This window comes from Trachurus trachurus (assembly GCF_905171665.1).
Source record: "Trachurus trachurus genome assembly, chromosome: 21".
In the NCBI taxonomy this organism is placed as follows: domain Eukaryota; kingdom Metazoa; phylum Chordata; class Actinopteri; order Carangiformes; family Carangidae; genus Trachurus; species Trachurus trachurus.
Genome location: NC_139899.1, coordinates 21,473,283 through 21,491,612, shown reverse-complemented (window position 1 = coordinate 21,491,612; position 18,330 = coordinate 21,473,283). Strand labels below are relative to the sequence as shown.

Sequence of the window (18,330 nt, the reverse complement as noted above, 5' to 3'; positions counted from 1 at the left end):
TATTACACTATTGAAACCAAAGATATTTTGGAATCAGCCCCTGTACATTCATCCATCACTATGTCCAAAAAACAACAACAAAAAAAACACACACACAAAAACATGGCGTTGAGGACATCATAAGGGAAAAAGACTGTCGACTAATTGAGATAATTAGCTCTGCTGAGAATTCAGGCATCAACAGTAATGGACTGCAACATCTCATAGGATCTTTACCAGGTTGAACTCATTAAGTCTAAGATCAAACTGTGATATGCAAATGTTTGTGCACCCCTCAACTTTTTGTTTTCCAAATTGCAATCGAAAAAAGATGCAGAAGAATAATATGCTCTATGTAAGAAATCATTAACATGTAGGAAAGCATTAACAGGGCTAAAATAAAAGGTGTTTTCCATGAACACAACACACACTCAACAATCGCTCCAATGTTTTCTACCAAAATGTTTCCTCTTTGACTACAGTTCCTACTGTAGCTGTTAGTTTATTTGTTTTTAGTCTAGCAGCCACTAACTTTTAAAGGATTCACTCAAACAGAAGAGGCATAAAGATGCAAAATCTTCAATATCAGGTAGAGTATCTAAAGTATCTAAAACATTTCTAAAGGCTTCAGTAGAATATTCTATGTTTGTTAACTGAACACTTTGTTCTCCAACAGAGAAATAAATGGCAACAATTTTTAACAATCGTGGTCTGCGAGGTTTAACTACGGTGGCCCTGAGAGCTCAATGCAAACATCGTCAATTTGAAAACACGTGCCAATCAGATATTCCTGTTTATTGTTTCCTGTTTTCCCCATTATTGAAATAAAACCAAGACATACTTTAAAAGGAAATAAAAAGAAGTGATGGAGCTGCTGGGACACACTTGTTTCTCAGTTCTTCTTGTTTCTAACCTTTAAGAGTCAAAACTCTGCATTGAACAAGTTTCATCCCTTTTAATTTAATGGTGTCTCATGGAAACACCTCTGTTGTGATGTAGGCCTGACTTTGCGTTTGTTGTGATTTTCTGTTCACAGTGCACACGCAGTCAAATTGACAATTTTTTTCCCCTTCGTTTGTGTTTTTGCGTGAGTTTTTTTAAGTTTCAGTGCACTGACCACCGTATTTATCTGCTTTCCATCCGGTTGTGTGAAGGCATCTTAAATATATCTTTGGACTTCAGTCTGATTCACAAACTAAACAGGCACTATGACGACATCAAAGTTTGATGTATTTTTCACTGTTTTCTCGAGGTTTGGTGGGCCAATCAATCGATAAAGTAAAGTATAGGCAGATGAAGTGATCATGAAAATAATGATCAAGTTGGATATACTGCTTTAGTCTAATTCTGCCAGTGTGTGCAGGTTTCAGATGGCGCCTCCTGTGGCTCTATATGATCTAAGTTTAGCTTTCATACAGAGCGGGACAGGCAGCGTCGCAGGTGCACAGTGGCACAGGGTTTGAGTTTGGCTTTGCTGCAGAGAGAAGATGAGTGAATGGTCTTAGCTCATTCTGCCAGGTGTCCTGCCTGGCACATGGAGGCCAACAGGCCGGTAAATGAGGCATTGAATGACTGAAGGAGTTACTCTCCTGTTCCTTGTATCCTACAGAGGGATATTTATGGAAAAGCTTCCTCCTGCTGGGATAGATTCCAGTTTCTGAGGCTTTCGGTGGGATGTGGTTTCAAAATAAAAATCAGTAAGGAAACTGAAATATACTTGTAAAAACTAAGCAATCAACTCTCACACACCATCACACCAAATGCGAATTATTAATTTCATAAAATACCTTGCAGCATTAAAAACAATCAGTAAAAAGCCTTGGGGTGTACAGACATTAGCATGTCCAGGAATAATGGACCTAATACTAGAAGGATTTCTCTTTGAGTCGACAGCTACTCGTTTAGTCTGAATAAACTTGATGCCTTCATATCCGCTCCGTCAGACAGCCAGAGGTTTGCATGTTTTGTTCAAGATAATGCATAAAACAACTGAATCTAAAAAGGAAATATTTTCAGATCACGCTGAAATGTCTGTCGCTCAGTATGAGCAGTGATTTATAATATCGGCTACAGGAATGTGACGCCCCGAGCAGTCAAGCTGCCCCCGTGTGCCTATCTCTTATCCAGATTCTGCTGCCGGTAAATTTTCAGTACCAGATCTCTGATTTCGTCTCGTTTCCTTCGCACCTTCTGCCGCGGGAACCATCGTTGTAGGTGAAGAGGGAGGTCAAAGTGTACCACAGGGTCCTGAAAGGAGCAGAAGAGGTTTCTCACTGTGAGCATGTTTTAAAATACCTTTGGATGTAGTAGACATTTTTTTTAAAAGACAGAATCCCTTACCTCCAAAAAGCTCTCCACATATTGCAGTAGATAAAGGCCGCAGTCGCTGCTGTTGTCCTGAAGGGGAACTTGGCAGTGTGAGCTTTTCATGAGATCGGGACCGAATTCCCGTGTCGAGCCACGACGGACCTCCCACTCTGACTGCAAGTACCTGAGGGACAAATGTGTCACATAAATATCTTGCACGCATAAATAAAAGCGGGATTAAAAGAGGGATTAAAAGTGTCACACTCACTCCCGCAAGAGTTTGAAGACTCGCTCGTGAAGGGAAAGTTTGAGCGAATCCATGATGAGAATACACGGCCTGCAGACAGAAAGAAGAAGAGCATCTGTCATTCAATGCTCGGGTCCATATTATTGTGGATCACTTTTCCACATGGACACAGGTTAGTGTGCATAAAAACTGCAAGCCAACCGCACTCAATGATGCTGCTGTAACATGTGGACAATACTACAGACATCCAAAAATAATACAGTCATGTTCTCTCTCTCTCTGTAATGTAAACTGTTACATACAATGATAACTGTTCTGGCTTTTTTGTTTGTAGTATCTGTCCACACACTAATGAAGGGTCTATATGATTAATTGCAAACTATGTAACTATGACACACAGTCTGAGGGGCATCATGTGAAAAACAGAAACAGATGGTCGGTGTTGCAGCAGAACAGCACCGACTCCACCAACACATTCACCTCTTGCAAACGGCCTTTTTCTGGAAGGTCTTCTCCGTGCAGTTCTACAAACAAACAAAATGATTAGACTGGGCAGTTTTGGAGGAACAAATATGTGAGATAAAAGTGGAAAATACTGTAATTAATAGTGATCGTATGACAGTGTTGTTTCTTACCACTCGACCAGGTGGTGGATCTTTGGTGGATTCTTCTGGAGCCTTTTCTGAAAACATAAAAACAAGCACAACCTTCATCACGACATGAAATCAAAGACTTGCTTCAAAACGTGCACAAAAATGAGAAGAAGGTGATCTTAGTTCATAAAAGCCAAACGAACCTGTCGCTGCGTCCACTTTGTCACTGTGGTTTATTGAAGGTGGCGTCTCTGCGTCGTCGTTATTGGGACTTTTAGATCCCTGAGCCTCCTCTTGATCCTGTGACTCATCTGTTCCACTGTGGTTCTTTGTTGCCTTGGAGGCCGGGCCGGTCCACGCCTCAAATTTGGGCTCGTCCATTCCAGGGAAGCAAATAAGAACTAAATACCAATGGGACCTGAACAGACAATAGAGCAATATGATATGTAGTGACGCATTTCAAACAAAAAATTAAAAAAATCTATTTAACTCTCAGTTGTATTATATTTAACTCACTCCTGATTGACAGGAACAAACAGGAAGTCCTTTTTGAAGATGTCCACATGGCGTGTCCACGTCTTCACCCGTTGGTGTCGCCTCTGCCTCTGACACCTGGAGACACAAAAATACAGCCAGGGACATGTTTTGTTTTTCACATGTTTCTTACACATATAAATGCACGTCTGATATTCCTCAAGTTTACATAAACAACATTTTTTGTCGGGATGTACCGATTGGGAAATTCTGCGCCCATACCGATACCAATGTTTAAAATGACAATTTGGCCGATGCTGGTACCAATGTTTTTTCTCTGTTATTTATTCTATTTTTTGCGTTAAGGAAAACGCAATCTACACAACATTTTCGCTCGTTTAACTTTAACAAATATACAGATATACACGTTACAGATGTTCAGTCGCTGCATTGGTGCATACCTAATTCTTGCAATGATCTCTCAAATATGGTTTACTTGTTACAAATACAGCTGAATTTGGGAGAAATGTTGTCAGTAGTTTATAAAATAAAACAAAAGTGTTCATTTTACTCAAACACAAGTAAAATCTGAGGAACCTGATAATTTTGAAGTGGTCTCTATTTTTTCCAGGGCTGTATATATTGGAGGTAAAACATTTTACAGTTTAACAATATAAAACTTTTATTATTCAAAATGACATCAGCATAGCACTGCAGTAAACCATTGGATAAAGTAAATAGAATAAAGATAACAGCAACACTTCAGTGTTGTGTGGGGAAAACCTTTCTTTTCTTGTGGACAACCAGGTGCATCATTTCCACATTAAACCTAGCCAGTCTGCAGTTCACCTGTTTGAAGGCTACGTCTGAGAAAGGCTCAAATCGGCCAATTAATTGTGTACTAATAATAAGTGCTGTCAAGTGAGGTCAAGATGTGTATATAGGGTTTGTGGTGTGCGTGGTCTCAGCAGCTACATTAAGCCATGAGGGGGGAACAAAACATCTGTCAGTCTGTGTCTACCTGCGCTGCCTAAAGCTAAACTTTGTCACACAGCACCTCGAGGGAGTTTATAATCTCTTTAAGGATGTGATGCTTCCATTTCAGTCCCTGGCAGAGAGTTAAGGTGATATATAAAAGCCGATCAGGTCCACATACCAGTGCAGACTCGGTGCACTGGTGCAAACTTTTACTGGCTACTACTTACGACTCGCTGGTGGCGCCTTCGCTGGCGTTGTCCCTGCGCGTCAGCTGCTTGTAGAAGAAGCTGCTGAAGATGTGCGTGCGCTCGGCCACAGCAGCAGAGACGTTCTGGAGGAGGTACCTGTTACAACACAGTCGGTTCAAAAGTGGGTTTCTTCTCCACAAACTCATGGATGAACAGAGTAAATATGAAAGACTTTTAGTTAAAAGTGTGCGGCTTACTTGAGGTAAAAATCGATGATGACATCATTGAGGAACTGCCCATTGTCAAGGCACTGCAGGTTCTCCATTGTGACAGTTATTCCTCCTTTGAGCGGAGGAGGAGGAAACTGGATCAACCTGAATATGGGAGGAAAGAGAGAAATCAATACGAGCCGTCTGAATTTGGAGCGAAAGCCTGTCCCTGATATTTTATTATGTTTTTCTAGTGGCAGCACACATCTTCATTTGGGACTCAGATGGCAGTCCCAGGTGGAATAATGCAGGTTACTTGCCTGCGGGGCAGCCCCTGGTGTTTAAATTTGGCCCACCCAGAGTCTGGTTTACACAGGGACACAGAGTACGATCCTCTGGTTCGACGATGGCACAGCGTGTATGCAGGAGTGGGCTCATTCTTTTTCTCCTGTGGAGGGAGAGGAAATTTATATCACAACACCAAAAACACACACCAATTATATTGCTATCTATCCACCTCTTTCTATCTATCCAACCGCCTATCTCTGTCTCTTTCTTTTTACTCCCTTTCTCTTTCTACCCCCCTCTCTGTCTTTTTCTTTCTTTCTTCAAACTCTCCAACTGTTACACGTGCAGTATTTCAACAATTTATTCTACCTTTTTAACATTTCTACTGCTTTTCGCCCATAGAGAGACATTAATCTCTCAGCCTTCAAGTTTTATGTTTCAGCTTTGCCTTTTCAACATTGCCTTAGCAGTTTTTTCAGTTAATTCAGCATTGTTTCAACAAGTTCTTCAGCTCATTCAGCATTTCTTCAGCAATGGCATTCAGCTGCTTTCAGCATTCACATGCATTTCCTGCTGGAAATGCTATCTTTCTTCTATTCTATTTCTAATTCTGTTTCTTTACATTTTCACTTTTCTGGAAGTTGTAATGTCTCAAACAGGAAGAAGAAAGATCACCCTGATTGGTAGTCAGACAACAAACATATGCAGCCAAAAGCCAGAAAGCTTGGTGACCATTTACCTCAGTGGGATGTTCGACCTCTTGCTCTTTCTTATCCTCCTCTGGTTTGAGCTGCGTCTCTGTCCCTTGCTCTGGTGCCGTCTCCAGCTCCACGACCGTCTCTTTATGAGGCTCAACCTCCAGCTGGTTGTGTAGTGTGTTTTCCTCTATTTCAGAATTTAAGTCTTCCTCTTCCTCCTCTTCCTCCTCCTCCTCTTCCTCCTCTTCCTCATCTTCCTCCTCCACCTCCTCCTCCTCCTCCTCCTCCGTGTTCAGTTCGGGCTCCGTGGCCTCCAGCCCCAGCAGAGACAGCAGGTGTGAATCGAGTCCAGTTCGTTTAATCAGCTCTATGCTGTTATCCAGAGTAAGAACAGGAGTGTTGATGTCATCCCAGTAACTGAATCTATCTTCACTGGTGGTAACAGCAGACTGGTCCTGAGTCAGACCGTTGAGACAATCAATGTCCAGGAGAGATCGTAATAAAGCCCCCTCCATTCCCTCTAGAGGATCTCTCAGTGTCAGCAGGACGAAGGGACTGGCGTTGTCTGTCGAAATGAAGACATCACAACAGCAACATCATGCACCGTGTCGATTTAGATTAAAAAATATTAAGGCACCAAACAATACTGAATATATATATATAATATAATACAGCAGTCTCACCAGGGTCTGTGGTTGGCGGTTGTTTGGCACACAGTTTGCAGAGTTGCCTCTGTGTGGCAGCAGCACCGGTTTCTGACACACAGAACAGAAGGGTGGCTTCAGGGAATGGATCGTCAGCCTCCTTAAAGAAAAGCTCCCGCATGACCATTTCCTGATGCTCCCAAATGCTGTACCTCCTCAGCTCTTTTCGCTCCAACGTTAACATCAACTCCACCTGTTCAGCCATGTCTGGAGAGGAGGAGGAGGAGGAGGAGGAGGAGGAAGTCAGGTCAGTTTGTAGGGATACAGCAAAAGCATCCCATCAACTTTCACAGAGTCAGACCCTTTTCCTGCAGATTTAAGCCTCTCTCTGTTGCCAGCTTGATGTTGCCAACTACAGTCGCCTAAACAAAGATTTAGAGCCGGCAAATATAATCATTACTTTGTTAAGCACAGAAATCAAATGCTAAAATACTCAGTGATAATGTTAACCTGCTGATATTTAGCAGGCGATTATATAGAAGCTTAGTCATTTTATCTTAGCCCGTTACCATACGTTTGTCAATTAGCACTAGATTGAAAATATAAGTCAGGCTGATGTTTGAAGTTTAGCAGATATCACACAAACCCAAATTTCTAGGTTTCTAGGTTTTTTCAAGTTTAAGATTATAATAATTTGGTTTCAATCAAAAGATGCTATCACAAGTACTTATGGAAAATCCACATACAGTTATTTGGATTTATCAGGGAAGCTCGTGCAGTTTGAGATGTGAACAGACGAATAGTCGTGCAGTGTAAGCCCGCCTTAAGTCTCAAATAACACAGAATAACTAACTTAGTTCACTAAACGAGCGATTTCTCAGGGTCAAAGGCGACAGTGCACTAAGGCCCTGAGGGTCTAATCCAAGAACCCACACAAACACTTTACTTTCTGAAATAGACCACTAAGCTGAGGGGGGATAGGGTGCAGACAGGACAGTGGGAGTAAAATAAGACGAGACAGGGTTTCTCATGGGTCAGAGTTTGTACAATCCAGACCAAAGGTCACGGGGCGGGGGCGCAGACTGTCAGTAAACATTGTGATGCTACCTCAGTGGTTACAAACAAACACATGTTTACCTGTCAGTGGGATGATGATTTGTTGGTCTCCCAGCTGTCAAAAAAGGAGAGCAAGGTATTAAGTTGCATTTCACGTCCTGGAGTGATGATATGAACACCTGATGATGTGTATGTTTGTGGCTCAGTGTGTTGTTTACCATGATGTCTCCGTTGGACTTCCCACAGTACTCTCCACAGTACAGGGAGGAGAAGGCCAAGTTCATGCAGGAGAAGTCGATCTTGGGAGCAGGAATCACAAAACGAACAGGCTTTTCTTCAACTACTTGCAGCACCTGCAACAGACACACACAAACAGTTTATGGAAACTGGCGCAAACACAGTGTGTGGACAACATAACAGTGCAACAACACCGATGCAGAAACCAGCAGTAGGATCATGTAATATGGTCAAAACTTACAATGATTCAATTGTGAGAAAGTTATTTTCCCCCCATTTCAAAATTCCAGACCCAACGTGTGCAGGATTTGGAAATTCCTCATGTTGGTGCCATCATGTGGCAGAAGCAGGAACGACACTGTGGTGGACAGCGCCGACTGCTCCTCTTTGTTTTGTGCATTGTTTCTCCATTTATGTACTTTTACTGTTTTCGTATTTGTATCATAATAGTTGTTATAATTAATTTTGTTTGCATTGTTTTGACCAGTGTGGACCACCATATTTGTTTTGGACATGTTCTGAAGTGTGTAGCATAAAATGACAATGTAGTAAGAACTAGAAAAATGAAGCATATGCTGAGAATAACCTAATTTTTCCCTGATAATTCATTCCACATTTTTCCCTGAGATGACTTGTGTCTGTTCTAATCTCAGCGAGTCAGGCACAAATGAAGTGGCTGTTACTGGAGGCAAAGTATTCTCTCATTTGTTTCAGTCAATTAGCAGGGTGGTAAGCAGGACCCCCTGGAGTGAAGTAAAACCTTAGGCCCTGCATGATGTCTCTAAAACACCCCTTGTGATGTCATGTTAATCTGGGCATTAACTTAGCTCGGTTTAGAAACCTGTGCAAGGTTGTTTCCTATGTGTGATGTAAAAAGGCACAGAGTCCGTAACCTTTGAGGAAACTAGATTCTCAACATCAAAATACAAAATTTAGATCATTTTAAAAATCGGTTGTTTTTGTTGTTTTTTTGCATTGAGGAGATGTGGATCAATGGAGACATATGCCAACCTGTATTTCCTGTATGCCAGAAGCTTTTTGCTGCTCCACCAAAGCCTCCTGTGAGGACTGTCTCTGTATCACTGAGTCTTCTTGTCTGTGGATCGAAGGGCGGCGGCGTTTGGGAACATTCCCACTCTCGTCATCCTCATCACTGGAAAGCACGACTGAAACACAAGCAGGAAGATGAACACATCAGTGGGACGTCTTTACTGGGAAATAAGGCTCACAGACGAGCACAGTCGCAGGCACATTCATGTCCTTATTTGACACCGCCTGAAGGAAGTCTAATGGGCTTTGTACGGGAGCAAGAGTAGTAGTAATCCTAGAAATCACAGTGGATGGTGTGAAAAGAGGAAGGACAGTAGCTAATAAGATGCAGGACACATCCACAAAAGCAGCAAAAAATGGGTTTAAGACAAACTTACAAAAGATGTGAATATCAAACAGATGCTTATCCAATAAAAATGTTTACATGTAACTCAATTAGTTAATTCATTAGGTTGAGAATGAAAAAAGGTTCAAGTTGATTTAGCGTCAAAGTCGCAGACTACATCCAATCACTGAGAAGGGACCATGAGAAGCAGATCAAAAATTAAGTTAAAAAGAAAAAACATTGCAGTTACATTAGCAATGCATGTTTTAGTGAAACTGCAGTTTCCAAGGTAAAAAAAAAAAAATACAGTAGATATTTTTTTCTTTAATGTTGTTCACACTCGTTCACTTGTTTCCTGTTTTGGAGCGAAGTGTTACAGAAAACAACATCCTCACCATGACTCATGCTGCTCCACTGTTCAGGAGGTGAGTAGCACCTGCATCATACCACCCACAGCAATCACTCGCATACAGAAAATTCAGCTCATTAACATTTACCATTGCCACATAAGCTTATCCAGCCAGTATTGATTAATAATTAGTGCCCAAATTAAAAAATTAAAAAATTAAAAAGTAAATTGTTATCTTTTGTTTGTTTGTTAGTAAAACACTGATATGAGTATCAACCTAAAACATCCATTGCCATTCAAGCTCTATTAAAAACCACCTTCTGCCTTCAAATTAATGAATAGAGTGGCAGCGAGTCCTGAATATATGTGAAGCTAGTATGTCTGTTCCTGCAAAGTCTTCTCTTGTGGCTTCTTCAAAAACAGAGGCCAGATCATTTCAAATCAGATGTTTTCTTGGGTTTTGTCTATATATTGTTTTCATGCTCAACACACAGCTTCTAACTTTCTTCAGTAAAGTTAGAGGCTCGTCTAGTATCCGTCTTCCTGTGTTTGTGTACTCACTTGGATCAGCAGTCTTGGTTGTGTCGTCCTGACTTTGTTTAGCTGAGTCTCCAGCCTCAGTGACGGGACCGATGACTGGGACCAGAATTGCAGTTTTATCGTCTCCTCCCACTGTGAACTGTACAATGTTATGCTCCAGGTTCTCCACGACTCCATCCTCTTCGCTTTTTCTCAGACTACGACGTGCAGCGGCCGGTCCCGCGTTTCTTCCATCTTCTCTAGTGAGGTGAAGCACACTCTCGCGCTCGTGCCGCCTGGGGCTGGTTGATCCATTGCACTGGGATCCCTGGGAGTCCTTTTTTCTCCTCTTCTGCTGAAACACGACAGGACAAAGCGCATCGTTTTTGTTGTGCAATCACCAAGTCACGTCACAATTCACGCTGAAGACAGAATATAGTGAAATGTTCAATGTTCAAGAACATGAGAGACAGGAAGACTTAAAACCATGTGAAAAGAGATTTAAGATCGTCAGATGTGGGGGGGTTTTTTGCTTCCACTTATTGGTTTTGATCAAATAAATTAAATAATTATTCCTCTGCTCGGCATTGTTTTCAATTTTAAAACGTTTTGCTGGATATTCATATTTTTTTAAACATGTATTTGCAATGTTCTTCAAAGTGACAGCACTAATTTCAGACTTGATGTCGGAGTCTTGCGGAAATTATTGCCAAGTCAGATTACTGTCATGACAGGACAAAAAAAACAATCAAGGGCTGAGCTAAGTCTGAGCTTTGATTAGTGTGGGGATGCGTTTGAGTTTTATAATCTTGACTCTGACCCCACGCAGCACTCACCAAACTGTGTTGCTGTTGTTCTTTTTCTGCATCGGTCCACTTGTCCTTGATGCTCTCTGCATCCTCGGCTGGTTTCCAGCTCACAGACACCCCGCAATCTATAGGACACAAAGAAACAACGATCGACCAATCATCCTGATACAACCATAAAAGCGTCTTACTAGGATAGATGGCACTAATTCCAGACTTGTGCTGCGTCCCAGTGTTATGGAAATGACAATAATCTCCCTACTAGGACAAAAAATGTCCTTAGCCGTGTTCACGTGCATCCTCACGTGTGTCCTACAAGGACAGGAAAAAACAAATTGCTAAAGTATGAACGCGGATACACACATGGGGGAATAACGGCGCGCACTGTGTTGTGTTCAGTGCAGCATTTGTACTTTCAATATGGAGGCCAGGACAGGAATGTCAATGAAGCTCTCGAACTGGATGAATCCTTGTATTAAAGGACATGTGAGAGAAACCATTCAGCAAGGTCAGAGGAGAGTGGACAAAGGGGACGGGCGACGCTTCCCAGTGAGTAAGACAAATGATTGATTCAAGGCTAACACCATCAGAATAATGGTGAAATACAACAGGGGTGGAGATTAGCATTACATCAATAACCATGTATCTGAATTCTTCATGTGTTTACCCACCTAGAACTCCAGCCAATTTGCTGCAGTCCGCTCCCTTGTCCTTCCCTATTATCACCTCCTCAATATCTTTGCTTTTGTCTTTGTCCTCTTCGTCACTGTCGTTCTGCAAACCTCTCTTGAGTCGAGACCTAAAGGACACGACAGAAAAGAGATTATTTATTTTTCACAAAACCCAAATGTAGTACTGTAAAACGTCAGTCACAGGAATGATGTGTAAATACAAAAACCGTATGATCGCAAAATATCAAAACACAAAATTGCATAAAAATCTAAAGCAGAATCTCAAGCTGTGAAATCCCTCTGTTATTCCAAATAAAAAAATCAAGCCTTCAGCATGGAAAATACAGGGAGCCAAGGATGCAGCCGGTCCAGCCAAACACCATTAAAAGGTCATTTCTGGTTAAACTAACCAAAAACAAATAGATGAAATTACATGAATAAAAAAAAATACCTCCTCCTGCTTTTGTGGCCATTTTTTGCTCATTATTCGAAAAAAACACCTCCCACACTATCCTGACTTTCGAAGTTTAGTCTGTTTCTGGAGGAAATACCAGTGCAGCATCAAATGTCTGACAGAGAAGACGGCCTACAACCAAAATCATTTTTTAACAATAAAATGAGCCAAAGGGGTGTTTCATGCAAGTGGGACTCATTAATCAGTCAGGTGCTCCTTTTGTCTACTGGAGTCATCTATCTATGGGATTATTATTACTACAGCGATGCTGCAAGGCGTCAGAATTAAAGTAATCGTCGTGTGCAGAAGCCTCATCTTGCTGTAAAATTTCTGGGCTCCATAGACGTGAATTTTTCATTTAAAAACAAAAGTAATGGTTCCAGTGCAAGAAACTGATTTAACCATGCACTGAGTGAACCTAATTCTCTGCAGTGAACTGGCTTCCATGTTGTGGGGTTGAGGAGAAAACTACATATATGGGGGTTAAGACTTATTTCTTGACCAGGCACAGTCACTTCTTTTAAAGGGGAACTATGCAAGTCTGGTCGCTCTTTTGCTGTTTTGCTAACGCTCCTCCCTCCTTCCGCCTGGCCATGTGCATTTGTTTTCAACGAAGCCAGCGAGAAGGCGATCCATGGAGCTTTGGATAACGTTATGTATCATATACGATTTACAATATTTGTGTAGTCTCATCTGTCAAAAACAAGAGATTATAGATTACGGGGCGTGTTTGTGTCGTGGTGCCGCGGAGACAAGAGCTTGGACACCGGGTCGGAGGCGCTGATCTTAGTTGGTTCTCGGCCAAGAGACGTGACGAGAGTCATTTAACCACCACAATTACTCCAAAGCTGTTTAATCAAGGTAAAAATCTTGCATACTTCAGACAGACACAAGCAAACCATTTCATCTTCTGTGTAGTTCTTTAGTGGCTGCTGGCTCTGGCCTTTGATTTATGCTCTCGCAAAACAGGCAAGAACTAATTTCCAATAAAAAAAAAACCTCTGATTAGTCCTTTAACAGTGTCTTCCTACCGTGGCGGGGTTGGGGTGGTGGGCCTCTGGTTGTGTTTAGGGGTTAAAGTCTGATTCTTATCACTGTTGACCTCCCTCTGGCTGGATCTTCTCTCTCTGCAGGTCACAGGTTCCTCTCTGCACCGACCACTCTCCCTCCGCGTACTTGACATTTGTCCTTTGTTTCCCCGGGTAGGATTCTGTTTGATCCTTTCCATGTAGGTCCTTCCCAACTCTGTCTTCAGGACATCTATCAAGACCAGATGTGGTCTCTTCCTACGGGACGAGAAATAGAGAAACATTTGTTCACAATCTTCTCAGATCGGCGTCTTCTCTGCGACATGCTGCGCCATCAAGGTATTCTGGCTCACAGCTGATCGACAGGGAGGGGTCTGCTGGTGCAGATAAGACATGTGCGTGGTCATGATAAGTTGGTGTTGAGTCACGTTGCTTATAAGCCATGTTTCCTTTAAACACTGCAGCTTGAGAAAGCTTGTGCAAAATGAATACTGTACATACAAGTACTGAAACATCTTGAATGGTTGTTTCATGTTTGCTGCTTGAAAACTAGAATTCATGGGGCGCCAAGTGGTGCAGGAGGTTAAGCAGATGTCCCATGTGTTGAGGTTAAAGTCCTCACTGCAGGCGGCCCCGGTTCGAATTCCGCATCAGGCGGCCCTTTCCTGCATGTCATTCCCCCTCCCTCTGCCTCCCCATTTCCTGTCTCTCTCAACTGTACTATCAAATAAAAGGCATGACAAGCCAAAAAAATATACTTTAAAAAGAAAAAGAAAACTAGAATTCATTAGTTTAACTTCAACCACTTTCACTTTTTTTTTTAGCTAAACAGCATTTTACTGTGGACCAAAAAATGAAAATGTTATATGGCCTATGCCAAACTGCTCACTCGCTAACACTGTAGCAATGAAAACAAAGGAGTACCTGTACTTTTAGAAAAATAACCTTTGAACTGTTCTTTCCCGTAATTCCCTTGGTTTATTTGATGTTATCAATGTAATGGCAAAGAATAACAAAATAAAACAAAAGGTGTAAATCACCTCCATAAGAATTGATTTGCAAGGTGACTACCCCATCTTGTGAGAGTTTAGGAAACTGCAACGGACTACAAAAAGAATAACACTGTCCAGTTCGGCCATCAGTAGGCTTTTCTGTCAAAGCTTCTTTATCAGAAAGTTTCACTCACCTGATTATATCTGAATGGATTTTGGTTGCTTGTTTGTCAAACACCGCAGATCCATTTTTATGAGGCGGATGATGATTTCTGCGCTTGACACCTGCAATTGCGGTCCAGGGAACCTGTGGACAGGGAAGGAACCTGTCTGAGTCTCGCTGGTAATAATCTACGAAGAGCAATGTGATCACCATAACATTTGTTCATATGGTCAAACAGAGAGCTAAAATGCTGCTGTACCTGTCTGTCTAACTTCTCACACTGTGATGAGAGACATGTGATGGGGATTTTGAGTGGGTTTTCCATCTAAAATTCACAGGATGGTTAGTTACCATGCACATTATGGAGGCAAGTGTCCACACAAGAGCAACTACGGACAGAGCCAAGCTTGCAATTTTAATCTGCAATCCATGAGGTTGAGATTATTTATTACGTTTATGCTTACAGATGAGGCGCTAAAATTGAAACAATAGTCAGTTAATTGGTCAGTCGTTAAACAAATTATTGATCAACAGCTATTTTGTTGACCAAAACCAGGCAGGTTTCGCCATTTTCTGGACTTAACGACAAACCATTTAACTAGAAAGCCGATAATGAAAATGAAGATACTTTGGATGAAGCCCCTGTAGCATATTATAATGGAAAAACTGTAGCATACTAGCAGCAAGGTAGCAGCTTTGATTATGCAGAATATTCTGATAAGCTTGAAGTGTAAACTGTCCTGCCTTCACCGTTATCTCTTCGTGTGCCTACTGATTGAAAGAATTCAGCAATATAGCGATCGCAGGAAGAAGCCTATGTAAGAGCAAGCAACCACAGAGTGCAGCCACCAAGGAATCCCAGTTCACAATGAGCTTTGTGAGCAGATTTTTTATAACAGCAGCTATAGAGAAAGCATCACCACAGCATCTCCCCAGGATGGGAAGGGATCCATATTGCACATTAAAACCTTACACATTTACAAACATCATATATGCCATGAAAATTGTGGACATTAAAAAAAAAAAGGGTTATACCTACCAAGGTATCTTTATTAACATTGAATGGGAGCGTTAAGGCTCTTCTTCGCTCCATCATGGTCTTTGTTTTGGTAAGGCACAGCAAGAAGACTGCAAGAAACCCATACAGAGAAATGGTAAATGCATACAGAGAATGACATGGTTAGACACTGCACATATCCTACAGAGGCAAATGAAATGAAAAAAGGAAATGTCGACAGAAGGGCTGAACAATATGCAAATAATCATAACATTCATAAGACAGTTACCGGTAATCAACTATATAAATAACTGCTTATTATTCTGCCGTTCATCACTTCACCTCTGCACATCATTGATAAGATATTGATCATCTTTAAAATCCCTATTTAACAACAAGATTATGTAAGAAATGGGGCAGTGTTTAGCTCAGTTGGTAGAGCATCCACCCCATGTGTTGAGGCTATAGTCCTCACTGCAGGTGGCCCCGGTTCCAGCGGCCCTATCCTGCATGTCATTCCCCCTGTCTCTGCCTCCCCATTTCCTGTCTCTCTCAACTGTCCTATCCAATAAAGGCATGAAAAGCCCCAAAAATATATACTTAAAAAAAAAAAGATTATGTAAGAAATAATCACTAACAAGCACAAATGCACTAACAAGATGTAAACACAAGTCTACTGAATGTTCTAAAATGAATACAATCATTAATGGAGAAATATGCAACCATATGCATAACAACAAAAACACAACTAACATCCGTGTTGTCAAAAAGGGTTTTTTGTTTTTGTTTTTGCAATTATTTTTCACTGGGCGAATTTATATAATTTAAAAAAAATGATTTCCTGGTATCTGTACCATGATAACATGATCTGTAGGCCAGGGCCTGTCTGTGGCCACATGCTGCTTCCTTCATAGGAGGTTATCTTAGTGTGACATCTTGTTAGCTTTATCAAAACAGTGCAGCTGCTTCATTTTGGATGCTGCACTAAGTTGCTATTGCGATAATATTTGAACTAACTGTGCAGAGTATGTTATTACATGATGAGTACAAAATAAGTTTGTGTTGTTTTGTATTTTTGCATAAGGCACCATCTGCTGCAGTCGGACCGGATGAAATTATTTTCTATTCATTCTGTTCTTTTCACACCCCACGAGCGACGTCCTAAAAAAAAAAAAACATGTGGTGTTGCGTGTTAAAGCGCAAATTTGCATTTAACCACGACGTGTGCGGCTCACTTTACCAAAATTAGCAACCACCACCACTGAAAATGTTTCTTTTGTGCATGTAGCTGGCCTCTGTGCTTCACAACAGGCTGCCTGCTCCCTGTAATGTTACATCACACCCGTTATTATACCTCGTTTCCTTTGCACACTCTTATATAGCGACCACTTGTTTAGATTTTTAAGGTGAAATTTCCTGCAAGCACCTGAACAAAAACATAAAGCGAAACCCAGATTAGCTAGCAGCATTAGCCCGGCATAGTTAGCCACGTTATTGCTACGTTATTCGAGATGCTGCATGAACGCGGGGCAGCCAGGACTCACCTCAGGCTGGGGCTTCACTTCGTCTTAATGGTCTCAGGGAAATATTAACAACTACTTTCCCACAAACGTCTCTAGCAACATCCAGGAACACATTTCGCTGGGTCTGATTTTGTACTAATAAGCGCGTCAATATTCCTGGGCAACTTCCGGCGAACACCGGAAGTGGATTTCAGAGTCACAAACAGAAGCACGCGCAGAAATGTCAGACAGAGTTGTAAACAAGGGATATTTGTTAAGTAATCTTGTCTGCCTTTATAACTTGTTCTATGTCTTTGATTAAAATTTTAAGGTCTTTTTTTTTATAATTTATTTCTTTTATTAGACATATTTATTTATTTACTCATTATTGTATCATCTCTATTTTTTATATTATTTATCTACTAGCCTATATTAGTTCTTTAAATGTTTCGATAATGTTTGCCTTTGTCATGTCTTGGAATGTCTGTCGCTTTGTTTTTTTGTTCCTTGTTCAATTGGTGATGTTATTTGATGATAAATAAATATTATATATAAAAATAAATAAATAAATAAATAATAAAAAAAAACAAGGGATATTTGTAATTTTGTTGCTATCAATGTTGATGGTGATTTTATTTTGTTTTGGAGGAATGTTCTGTTTGGGCTCCCTGAACTGAAAAAAAACAAGGAAAAAGCTAACATAACTTTTATTATCAACCTTATTATTTTAATGGCAAAATTTCATATTCACAAATGTAAGTTCATTTAAAAAAAAACCTTCCTTTACTGTTTTTAACGGTGAGCTCAAGCCATACATAACCTCCATCAGATTTTCAAACAACCAGAAAGCGATTAAGACTATCAATATACTGTATGTGAAAACTTGAACACTTTTTGGTAAACTTATAAATTCTCCCTGGCGTATAATATAAATGTGCTTTATTAATTGCATTTTACCATGAAAAACAGTTTTTGTATTGTGAAACAAAGTTTTGAATAAAAAAAACAAAAAAAAGCAACAAGTATTACTTCTCCAATCAAAAACATGCTGACACTCACACTGCACAATGCCTCTGCCCACCAAGAATAGAGAAGACAGATATAGAGGTATGAAAGTAGCTTTTTTTCATGAGCTGTATTTTTGTCATACTGTCCTGATCTTTTGTAATCCAAACCTACCTAGTTTGAATCACTGTTTTGTTCACTATTAAATGGTATGGTTAGCAGTTGTCAATGTCATTGTGTCAAGCTAGTACATGATGTTTTGTCATCATGGCTGATAGGGTGGGGCGTGATAGCAACTCCATATTGTTGAATATGGAAGTGCATACACAAATGTATAAAATTGAACATTTTTAGCTTAAAATATGCACAATTTGTCTATTTTATTCCTCACAATGAACAGAACAGTCAATTATATTAAAGCACGAGAGATTAATGCTAAAGATAAACAAAATAATTCCCAAATTAACTTCTTGATCATGAAATATGCAATTATGGTTGTATCTTTTCTTCTATGGGCCAAAACCACATATATTTTCCTATGAAAATTGTAGAAAAGTCAATTTATCTGATC

The 18,330-nt window shown here is 40.6% G+C and overlaps 1 protein-coding gene across 1 annotated transcript; it reads right to left on the bottom strand.

The window, feature by feature from the left end:
• Nucleotides 1-71: 71 nt before the first annotated feature.
• LOC311004051 (uncharacterized protein) lies at nt 72-16,928 on the bottom strand. Its single transcript, XM_083995996.1, has 24 exons — nt 16,797-16,928; nt 15,295-15,383; nt 14,515-14,580; nt 14,287-14,399; nt 13,104-13,358; nt 11,619-11,746; nt 10,978-11,075; nt 10,184-10,496; nt 8,910-9,064; nt 7,880-8,014; nt 7,743-7,776; nt 6,645-6,872; nt 6,233-6,526; nt 6,003-6,187; nt 5,296-5,423; nt 5,024-5,140; nt 4,806-4,922; nt 3,643-3,738; nt 3,330-3,544; nt 3,169-3,215; nt 3,014-3,057; nt 2,555-2,623; nt 2,320-2,470; nt 72-2,226 (listed from the first exon to the last, which is right to left on the bottom strand). The coding sequence occupies exons 2-24, from the start codon at nt 15,349-15,351 to the stop codon at nt 2,092-2,094; spliced, it is 3,180 nt and encodes a 1,059-aa protein (XP_083852122.1). The 5' UTR covers nt 15,352-15,383; nt 16,797-16,928; the 3' UTR covers nt 72-2,091.
• Between the last annotated feature and the right edge of the window lie 1,402 nt (nt 16,929-18,330).